This window comes from Callorhinus ursinus, unplaced genomic scaffold (assembly GCF_003265705.2).
Source record: "Callorhinus ursinus isolate GAN/ISIS: 27379988/994484 unplaced genomic scaffold, GSC_fseal_2.0 scaffold31, whole genome shotgun sequence".
NCBI classification, from domain to species: Eukaryota; Metazoa; Chordata; class Mammalia; order Carnivora; family Otariidae; genus Callorhinus; species Callorhinus ursinus.
This window is the reverse complement of record NW_027397093.1, coordinates 6,501,257-6,512,524: the sequence shown is the minus strand read 5'-3', so window position 1 is coordinate 6,512,524 and position 11,268 is coordinate 6,501,257. Positions and strand designations below refer to the sequence as shown.

At 52.7% G+C, this 11,268-nt stretch overlaps 1 protein-coding gene across 1 annotated transcript; it reads right to left on the bottom strand.

Annotated features, from left to right (window-relative positions):
- Positions 1-6,238: 6,238 nt before the first annotated feature.
- On the bottom strand, positions 6,239-9,809 carry MBL2 (mannose binding lectin 2). The gene is made up of 4 exons (XM_025850387.2): positions 9,324-9,809; positions 8,402-8,476; positions 7,390-7,746; positions 6,239-7,118 (listed from the first exon to the last, which is right to left on the bottom strand). The coding sequence occupies exons 1-4, from the start codon at positions 9,400-9,402 to the stop codon at positions 6,790-6,792; spliced, it is 840 nt and encodes a 279-aa protein (XP_025706172.2). The 5' UTR covers positions 9,403-9,809; the 3' UTR covers positions 6,239-6,789.
- Between the last annotated feature and the right edge of the window lie 1,459 nt (positions 9,810-11,268).

The window sequence follows — 11,268 nt, the reverse complement described above, 5'->3', positions numbered from 1 at the left end:
GTTATATGTGGAGTTTCAACTTCATGGGAGGTAGTGTCCCTAACATCTGCTATTCGAGGGTCAACTGTGTAGCAATAAGAAAGGTACTATAGGGTGCCTGGGTGGCTCAGATGGTTAAGCGTCTGCCTTCGGCTCAGGTCATGATCCCAGGGTCCTGGGATCGAGTCCCGCATCGGGGTCCCTGCTCCTTGGGAGCCTGCTTCTCCCTCTGCCCCTCTCTCTCTCTCTCTGTCTCTCATGAATAAATAAATAAAATCTTTAAAAAAAAAAAAAAGAAAGGTACTATAATCCCAGATATGAAAAAGACTAAAAGAACTTTAAAGGCAATCTATTCACTTCCTTTTAGGTGTTGATCAGGCTTAAAGGCAGCTAGGACAAAGGGACTTCGGCATCCCTCCACAGCCCTCCCTCACGTGGACTCTGTGGCTGGGGTCCGAATCCACAGCTGTGGCCCCGAGGCTGCAGCAGTGTCTAGCATCCTGGCTGGGGAGGAGGAAAGTGGCACTGCTTTTTCTCTGACCTGGAACTTAGCGCATCACCTCAGTGCATGAGTTGGGAATGACCGGTAGCAGTGAGTGTGGCGTTAAGCCACCTCTGACGCATCCAGCCATCCTCCACCTCTGGACTCCCCAAACCCTTACACAGTGAAGCCAAAATGCACACCACCTTTTCTGATGCCTATCCTTGGAGTGCTTGGGGACCAGATGTCATCGGTGGAAGGGGGGACGATGGCCCGGGAACAACTTCCCAGACAGAGTTTGGGAAGGGCTCAGCACAGCTGGGCAAGGTCGGCTCTCCAGACCCCGTTCTCACTGGGGGTGAGGGTCACGCATGCAACCCTGCACAAGGCACCGGATAGTCCTTTTGTGATTACCGAGGCCGTAGGTTCTCAGGTGAAGAGGAAGCTGGACTTGTCAGGAACACCAGGCTGCGGTGGACAGGAAGTCACTTTCCACACACCGTCCAGATCCCTTGGTGATAATGGCAGGATTAAATGGCTTTCAGCGTCTCATCCAGGCTGAGGAGGAGGTACTTGATTGCCTTTCATCTGCCCCAGACGTAGCGGAGGAGAGGGGCACCCTGTGTGCTGATGTTTGCCATTCTTGCCTTAGGAGGGCACTGCTCTGCAGGACCTGAGGAAGCCCAACAGGGAGGATGCCCCTGAGTTTCATCAGTGAGCCAAGCCCTTTCTGGGACTTCTGTAAGACTCCTGGTGCTTCCATCAGCTGGGCTCCCAGCTTTAGGAAGACAGCATTACCTCATAGATTGCCCGGCGACAAGGAAAGCATGGTCTTCTACATTTGAGACCCGCAGGAGATCCCCCATCCCTCCCTGTGCTGGGCTCTCTGTCGCTGCCCAAGGGGTCCCTGGGCACTCTCTCAAGTCTCCTTACTTACAGGTCCTCAGCCTGAACTCCTCAGTAGTTTTGAGAGGATGAGGGGTCACTACCAAAATCACAGGCAAACCTCCTTGCTGGTGCTGGGGGCGGGAATAGGGACTAAAAAGCCCAGGGCCTGATTCTGATTGGATTTGAGAGAGAGATACCTAGAAAGTCCACAGGGAGCCCAATGGGAAGCCCACAAACCCAGCCTCCAAAGGATGAGCTGTGTGGTCTTGTCCTTGGGGGGATTCTGAAATTGCCCTGGACACAGAGATCTGAGGGGGGCAGACAAGGAGGAGGGGTGGAGGTGGCATGCGGGTCCTGCCCTGACGAACTCACAGTTAGGTTTGGAAATGAGACAGACACACAGACAACAATCAGAGAATCCCACCACTACTGAGGGCTTGCTGGACACTTGTCACCCAGAGGGAGTGTGCATCTGGATCTGGACTTAAAGGGCAGAGGCGTTTAGGAAAGGCATTCCAAGTCGGTGTAGCACCAGGCAAAAGGGGAGAGGAAGAACGCTCGGGAGTTGCAAAGAGCTCCTGAGGACCCCCCCCCACCCCCAGGCCCCTGCTCTTCCCTTTGCTCCCCCTGCGATCTCTGGGAGTTTGCTAGCCTGGTCCCGGGGACCGCCAGCAGAGGGCAGCAGCAGGAGGCCAAGGCCAGGGCGCCCAAGGCCTCAGGCTGTGCCCATCACCAAATTTCAAAGTTAAGTTTGGCTGCTTCTCTCAAGTCCCGCTTGGAGCTCAGTCAGGCTCCAGAGCAGGCAGTCGGGTCCCACGTTTTGGGGGAGGGCTGAGACCCAGTCATTCATTTGTTCATTCAACAGCCACTGAGCGTGGATGTGGTTTCCAGCCGTTTTCTGGGGCCCTGGGACGCAGGGGTGAGTGACCCGGTATTGTGGCCATCACCACAGAAGCAGGAACGATCAACCGCACGAGGTGGCCGCGGTTATTATCCCAGCTTTACAGAGAAGGGAACTCAAACACAGGATGTGTGTGACTTGCCCAGGGTCACACAGCCGCTAGGTGGTAGGACCAGGGTTTGAATCCAGGCCGTCTGGCTCCAGAGTCTTCTTAAAGGCTTTGCTTCACAGATCTAACTTGAACAAGTAAATGGTCAAGAAGATTCCAAGTGACTAGAATTGCTAACAAGAAAATAACATGGAGCATTGTAATGGTGACCGGGGTTGAGGGGGGGGAGGAAGAGCCCATTAGCACCCGGACAGTCTCTCTTGGGGCACAGCTCAGGGCCCCTCGTGGACCCTTTTGTCCATGACTGAGCACCCACACACCTCACCCAGAGCACTTGGAACCCCCCCCCCCAAGCCATGGGTCCTCAGCAAGGGGTGTAGAGAGAGAGGCCTGGACACAGGCTGCAGGGGAAGGCTGAGGCTGAGCTCCCTCAGAGCAGGGTGCTGGGACTTTAAAACACTGGGTCTGTTGGCTTCCATACAGACACTCAAACACTCACACATGCACAAAAATACGTATAAATACCCCCAAATCCATGTACACACAATTCCATGTACCCAGAGTCTCACCTGCCCCATGCCTCACCTTCTCGGAGGCTGCCCAGAGCTGTTCCAGGCCCAGACCCGCTCCCTGAAGTCACACCCTGGAAAGTAGGACCCTGGAAATGCATAGGGAAGGATTTGGTCAGCAGTTATTTTCACTAGCAGGACATTGATCACTGAGGGAGATGATTTGGTCTCTGACAATATGGAGTTAAGTGGGACCTGCTTCACCTCATGAAGGGCTTACAGGGAATGGAGAAGCCCTGGCTTCTGGCTCTAGGCCTCCCTGCGGAGGCGATATGCCGGCAGAGAGCCCCAGAGTGACTGTATTTCTCGGGCCAGTGGTTTCATGTGGATTGCCTAAGGATCTGGAGAAAATGACAGATTTTGGAAGTTTTGACTCACTGGATCCAGGGTGGGGCTGAGAGCCTATGATTTTGTCAAGCATTCCAGGCAGTTCTCCTGGGCCCTACTCTGAAGAGCTGCATGAGGGGGCACAAAATCTCTGTCGTCCAGGACAGAGCACACCAGCCCTTGGGTTAGCAGGGACCCAGCTAAGCCCAAGGCGTTGGTTTAGCCCATAAGTGGCAACTCACATCCCACCTCTTTAGAGCATGACACATGTGTTTGCCTGGACAAACCACTGGTCTGCAGTTGGAGACACTATCTCCTCCCCACACAGTTTGCTGCCGGGGTGGGGAGCACTCCTTCCCAGAATCCGAGCCCAGAGCTCCTCCCACCTTCCCAGCGCTCCATCAGCCACTCAGGGTCACAGGGCAACATCGCTTTGCAAAATCCACTTCCCAACATCTCCAAGGCCAAGCCCCACAGTGACATTCAATCTTTCCCGGCTAATGAGAAGAAAGTCCCTGATTCCTGGCAGGTTCCAAACCACAGAGCGGTTAAGTCATGAGCAAACAACATTCCAGGTCAGAGGCTCTCTCCATGACCCACGGTCTGACTGACCCCTGGTGCTGGTCGATCTCTGACAGTCACAGAGAAGGGAGGCGGCATGGGTCTCAGGCAGGATGGTGATTTGAGGAATGTGAAAGCTGGGCCTTCAGCTGGTACCCCAAGTTCCCCTCCGCTGGCTTGGGGCATGACTAAAAGTGAGAACGGCAGAACGATAGGACTCCGAAGAAAGATCGTCCTGCAGAAACAAGGCCATGCAATTTCAGTACCCACACTCAGGGTGAAGCCTAGGCCTTGAATGTTGTGAGCTTTGGTAGTTCCTTTTCATTCTGGCCCAGGGGGCAAATTACGGTTACACTGGCTGCGTCTACGCCTCCACAGGAGACTGCTGACTTCTACACATAATTTAAATTTGAAGTTCCCATTTTGAGAACAGGGCATGGTTGCCCTTCTAACTTACTCATACTGGCTTTTTATGGACTCAAGAAATAGGTGGTAAGTGTTCAGGCCACAATTTGTTTGCACAAAATTGATTGACAGGTAACAAAAACTGAAAACAGTTCTCAAATCCTGCAGCTTTGCTCGTGAAATGGGCCCTGCAGATCTGAATCTTTATGTAACCTTTGATTCATACAACTTTCAAAGGAAGAAGCCATTACAGACCAATTTACAGATAGGGAGACTGAGGCCCAGAGAGCCGACATGCCACTCAGTGCATTAGTCAGGGAGCTAACCTCGAACCGTAGGCTCCCTCTTCCAAATCCTGAACTTTCCGCCCACCAAGCCGCCTCTCTTCCAGCCCTAACAAAGCACACAGAGACCCAGGCCTTGTTCTTCTCCTGGGCATGACCCCAGAGTCAGGGCCCCAGCCCCACAGAGGTCTGAACACCAGCTTCCTTTTCAGGAACGCTCGGAGGCATGACCTTCAGGTTACTCTTTGCAAGAGGCAGCAAAGGAAGACTAGAGCTTGGGTATGTCTCCCAGTTCCTGGTCCAAAAAAACCAACCTGGGGAATGCTATGGCAGAGACTCCTATTGCATCAGAACAAACAACAGGGCTCAAGAGGAATGTGTCCCTGGAGCCCCTAAGGTCTGTCCTTGGAGCACCCCACTCCATTCCATCCCCTGTGGAAGAGATGTCAATCATTGCATGCCCCTTAGGAAAGGAAACTGACTGCCCTTAGCCCTTGAGAGAGGGAGAGAGACTGTGAATCCATAATTACCCTCTTGTTCCAGGTCCTGGGAAGCCTGGAGGAACTTCAGTTTCTATCTTTGGACTCTGATGAGAATCCTGTGTCTGTAGATCAGCTCTACCTCCTCTGGAGCTAACTTGCACAGTGCCCCACTGTTTGCTGATATGGTGCAGGGAGGTGGGGGCCTCAGTTCCAGATTGAGTGAAGAACGGCATCTAGGGGATTCATTTAGAGAGAGGAGCTCTGAAAAGATGATCAGGTTCTAGATCAGGGAAGAACAAGCAAAGAATTCCCCCTCCTGAAGGGGGAATGGAAGAATCTGAGCTTGTCCTATGGATTTTTCCTATGTTTCCCTGACTTAGGAGACAATCCGTACATCCTGGGAAGCCATCCACATGAAACACATGATTGTAACTTCTACCACTTCACAGCTAAAGATACCGTCCTTTATGCACAGTATAAATGAAGGTTGCACACGACCCCACCCCCTTATGCAAATCAGATGGAATTGCATAGTGCTTATCTGTTTCCTTTTCTGTTTTTAAAGATTTTTATTTGAGAGTGAGAGAGAGAGAGATCACACAGTGAGAGGGAGAAGCAAACTCATTGCTGAGCAGGGAGCCCGATGGGGACTTGATCCCAGGACCCCAGGATCACGACCTGACCTGAAGGCAGACGCTTAACTGACTGAGCCACCCAGGTGCCCCATCTGTCTGTTTCCTCATTTTTGTCTTGGCTACGAGAAAATTCAGGTGTAACTTTCGTGCTGGTTGATGGAAATTCTCTTGTTCGGGGCTGTTGTATGTGTATCTTCTTTCCTTCTAAAAAGTTTCTGGTCTTCCCTTTTTCTATGTCCCATAACCTAGGGCTCCATATGTGCCTCTACACCATAGCAGTTTCCCCATCTCTTTGGTAAGCTGTGTGGATTTGCCCTGAAAACAGAACCGTTCTGCTCGACATCACAAAAATACTCTTCTCATTGCGCCCAGGGACAGTGCCTGGAGACAAACCACACTGAAGTTTCAGTGACAGGACAGTCTGGGTGCGTTAGAGGCCAAGGACATAGGTCCTGTCACCGTCCCCCTGCCAGTGCCAAGGCCACCAGCACGTCCCTGCCTGGCGCTTCCCCCTGCCCCCACCGTCCTGCGGCAGGAACTGGCCAGGGAGAGAACTCTACCCTATATTCACCTCTCATATCCAACCCACTCCTGCGTTGGGGGATTCTTCGCCCATACCCATTCCACGAATACTCATCAAACGTTTCCTGAATATGAAGTGTTCTCTCTGATAATTTTGACGCAAAGAAAACTAACAAAGCACACAAAGTTAGTTTCATGAAATATTTTCTAATCTCATTTTCTGAATGGCATACGCTTGAAGCTGGAATTCACTTTCCTCCCCCAGTTTGCCACATGGGCTCTGTGTAATCTCAGCTCCACTTACTCTGGGGTTCCCGGAAACCATCCCTGGTCATGAGCAGGGTTGCTGGCCAACATGGCAATAGAACCCTGCTCAGAGGGAGGTTTTATCTCCTGACCGGATGCTGCTGCGTAATCGGACGGGGTGACATCCATAATTTGAACGATGCTAGATCATTTGACAGGCTGGGACGAGGGTGTCCCAGAAGGAAGGGGATGCGGAACGTGGAGGGACTGAGACGGGCTCCGTGGAGACAGACACAACCCACCTGAGCATTGCCTCCTCTGTGATGCTGGCATACGTCACGATATCAAATCAGTGTCCCCAGAGTATGCAGGAGGGAAAGGCTGCTCTTTGTCCTCAAGATCACCCTAGTGATGATAGGGAGGCCACGAGCACTTGCGCAGGGTAAGGGGACTCCTGGGACGAAGCCTCGTTGCCCATGGGGGATACTACTGGATGTTCCAGTCGGGTGGGGCAAGGCTTCCGGGCGCAGCTCGTAGATAACTCCAACAGCACCCACATCACAGACAGGGCTGGGCTCGCCATGGGCAGGCACAGAGGGCAGGAGACGTTGGCATCCCGTAGTGGCAACACGCAGGGGAGAAGGAACTGCGTCTCCTGGAGGCTGAGGTCTACTGCGCTGACACAGACTGGCCCTCCACTGGTCCCTCTGGTGGGCCGTGGGGTCCTCACTGAGGAAAGAAGGGGTTGACTTTGCCCTTTCCATGGCTGACTCTGACCTGCTGCTGTGCTCTTAGGAAGGACCAGAAACCCTCGAGGCCCACTGTCAACTTCTCTTCGCTTCCTCATCCCACACACACTTCCCCTTTATTTCCCTCCCATCCCCATGAAGGAATGAGTCAACATTAGGGGGGCCACGAATTCCCTTTCAGAGCCACAGGGGACACAGAAGGAAGGCCAGGAGAGGGCTGAGGAAGCTGCCTCCTCAGGCCGGGAACTCACAGGCGGCCGGGAAGGAGGAGTGGCAGGAAGTGTCATTCCAGAGCCCGTCCTCGAGGATGGTCACACAGTCCTCCCCGGAGTCATGGTCGTTAGGCTCATTTGTCTTCCAGTTGCTGTAGGTCAGCCTCCCTCCTGTCACATACATAAACTGGCCTTCAGTCACCTCGTCCGTGATGCCCAGGAAGGCCAAGTTCTTGGCCACATTCTGGATGGCTTCGTTCTCCTCGGCATTCTTAGGGGTGGCCACAGTGCCCTGGAGCTCGGCACACGGAGCCTTCACTTTGGAAAAAGGCATTGTTTCACCATTGGTCATGTAGAGCTTCTTCCCAGTCTTTTTGCCCAAGGAGAATGTTTGCACTGAAATCACAATGGATGGGAGGGTTTGACTGGGCTTGGAGCTCAGCCCAGGACACTAGGGGGAAAAGCCCTGCTCTGGGAACTCAGGACTCTGAAAAATAGCCCCATGCTCAACCACCAGGTCAGATCCTAGTCAGGAAGCCCTCCTCAGCTGTAGAGCAAGTCCCTGGCAGAAAGCTCACGCCCTCCTGGAAGATCCCACCCTGGAGACAAATATCTGTTACAAACTGGCCCAGTATAGGGGGACGGAGGGAAACATGCTTGGGCCACCCTGCCAGTCTTGGGCACCAGGCGTGGATGGATAGCCATCAGAGACCCGGGGTTGCCAAAGAGCGAGCCAAGATTCTGGAAGCATTAGACCTTCACATGCAATCCTTCCTCTGCTACTTTCTAGCTGTGGGACCGCGAGTGAATTATCTACACTTCCCGGACTGATTTTTCCTCACCTGCAAATGAAATGGGTCTAATCCTCACAAATAAGGCCAGTGAGAGGATTGAATGAAACCATACTGTGAGAGAATGCTGACCCAGCACAGGCCACGGGATACGGTAAGTGTTCATAATTGTTAGTCCTCGACCACCCTCCCCGAAACCTAGAGCACACAAGAAAAAGGTGAGAGCCAAGAACACACTGGGGGGCAGAAAACAAGCTTACACTTTTTGACGTGGTCCAGTTCTGATTTCAGACTCCTTACCTCCCTCTCTAGGTTAGCCAGCTTCGTCTCAGCAACTGCGAAGCAATAGGAGGAAGGTCATTTAATGAGAAGACCCTCGATTGGAGAGGGAAGTATTTTGCCAAAGGCGGGGTGGGGGGGAAGAGCTCACTGAAAAGTATGCTTATTCTAGAAAAACAAGAGACCAAAACGAAGCCAAAGGAAGAAAACCTCTGGATTTCTGCCTTCTGAGATTCACTTATTAGCTCTTGTAAACTATTAACTCTGAACTAATAATAATAAAAAATAACTTATTTTTTTTTGTGACTCTGGACCTTTTTGTTCACATACTGCTTAAATGTTGCAATATTATAACTATTTATAAGAAAAAGCCCAACTCATGATTCTCCTTTTTGAAAATTTTCCTTGACCATTCTCTTTCGTTTCTTATCCAAGCAAACTTACCAATCTGATGGGCCAGCTGGCGAATATTAACAAGAGGCCATCATTTTACTTTTGTTGTGACTGAATTTACTTCCTTTGACCCTGAATGAAGTTGCCATGACGTTCCCTACGATTCAGGGGTCCTAGGAAACCAGCCATTTTCATGCCACTCTTTTGACAATAGACACGAAGCTGGCGCCTGAGAGGACATCACCGTTCCCTCCCAGCCTGGAGACAAACGCAGACTGTGTCCGCTGAGGAAGAGCTGGGGCCTGTCTCCCACAGAGCTCTGGGGAGGGGATGGCCAGGTTTGGAAGTCTGCACTTGGGCGGCACACTCAGGCGAACAAGTATATTGGGTCGGGAGCAGTCGGGCATCTTCCAATGGGGCTGCAGGAAAAGGGCCACCTCCCAGCTGGCCCTCGAGGCCCCAGAGCCCCGGGTCCCCTAGGCTCACACTGGGCTGGGGTGAGCTCCTTACCTGAACTATCTCCACGGTCTCCTTTGGGCCCCTTTGGTCCTGAAGCCCCAGGAGCCCCGATATCTCCTGGAGGCCCCATTTTTCCTGGAGGGCCCTGTAAGCCCCGGAGCCCTTGCCCAGTTGTAAGAGGAAAGAAAAGTGACCCAGGGGCTGTGGCTCCTTCTCTTCTTCCAGAAGTTCAGTTTGATTTAAACTGACCCCAGAAAACCTCCAGTGAGCCAGTGGCGACCCAAAGTAAAAAGATCCTCCTGCGTTCCAGGGGACAGCCTGTTCTAAGGGCCAGCTCAGGAACAAGCAGGCAGGACATCTGCTCTCTATAAGTGACCGCACATGGCGGATTCCTGTGTGGAAATGTGGGCTCCTGGAGGACCAGAGAAACATCTCTGTTTTGGAGAGAATGACCTTTCGCAGCAATGATTCTGAGTGAATGGTCACCCACTGTAATGAGAGGTGAGCATCGTCCTGTTTCTTCTAGATCCCTTCTAGGGAATCATCTCCACTGGGGGGTAAAGATTTAGGAAGTCAGAGCAGCCTGTCCTGTACCTGGCTCGCCCTTTTCTCCCTTGGGTCCGTCTCGTCCATCTCTGCCCGGGATGGCGCAGGTGATTGCTGGGCATGTCTTCTGGGCATCGCCCGAGGCTTCTGCTTCTGAGTTGGCTGTTGTCAGCACACACAGAAGGACAGGAAGCGACGAAAACAGGAGCATGGTCCTTAGGGTGGAGAAAGTCAGGGGAAATAATTCTGTCTCCTCTTGCTTTGTCAGCCTTTGCTGCCCCCTCTGCGGTGCCAGACCCTGTGCTGGGGGGACAGGAGACCCAGAGGGGACCATCACGGCTCTTGGCTCTGCGTTACTCCCAAGCTACAAGCGAGAAGTAGTAGAGGTAGTTCAGTGTTAAAATGAAGGTAGTATAACAGTCGTACACGCAAGAGTGATACAACAGTGGCCCTGTGGGTTCAAGCCTTGGGAAGTTAGGCCGCCCCCGCCCTGCGTGAGAGCGCACACGGTCTGGCGATCACAAACTAGCCCTCTGCTCCCATGGCCTGGCAGAAAGACCGAGAGCTTATCGTCTGTGTGAGCTTTGGCTCCTCTTTCTTGACTCCCTTCTTGAGGTTCCAGGGAGCCCCAGTTCCCCTCTTCTTCCCCTTCCAATAGGCCCTAAAGTTAGACTCGAACTCCAGCGGTAACCTGAGGTCCCACAAGACCCATTTCTCGGCAGGACACCTGGTTTATGACATCCATTCTCTCATTTCATGTAAAAAGCCCGTCCTTCACTCCAGGCCATGTCTGTCCCTGGGATCAATCCCAGTGGTTTCCCTGGCAGCCTGTCCGTCATCTTGCAGCAAGTCTCTACTTCGTGACAGGCACTTGCTGGGGGGGCTCAGGACCCAGGGTGTCCTGAGGCAGGGTTCTGACTCTCAGAATAGAACCTCCTTTGGTCCTTGATCCTGGCCAGATGAGACAGATTTCTCCTTCCGTTGCCTTGAGATTTTCCATGGAGAAGCCATTTTTTGCCAGCCAGAACCCAGGCTCCTGAAATTTCAGTTCATGCTGGACCTGGCAGGCTGTCAGCCCTTGTTCCTTCTCCTGGCAGGGTCGGCTGCATGCTGCTCAGAGGCCTCCCCAGCTCCATGCCCTGAGCCAGCCGTCAGATCGCCATCCAGCTTTTGCTCAAACCGGGCCCCTTTCCAGAAGCTTGGCAGCCCAGCCCCCATGGGCCTGTCTGGCCTCTCATCCCCTGTCCCTGGCCTTCCCTCCCGCACTGCTGCCTCTGCCCTTGCCTTCCCTGCCTGTCACCTGCCTTAACCCTTCCCTTCCTCCAGGACACAGTGAGAAGTAAGGAGTTGGAAGAGAAATTTCTTGATCACATTCTTCTCCATCTTTCTTCTTTCTATCTTTCTTCTTTCTTTCTTTCTTTCTTTCTTTCTTTCTTTCTTTCTTTCTTTC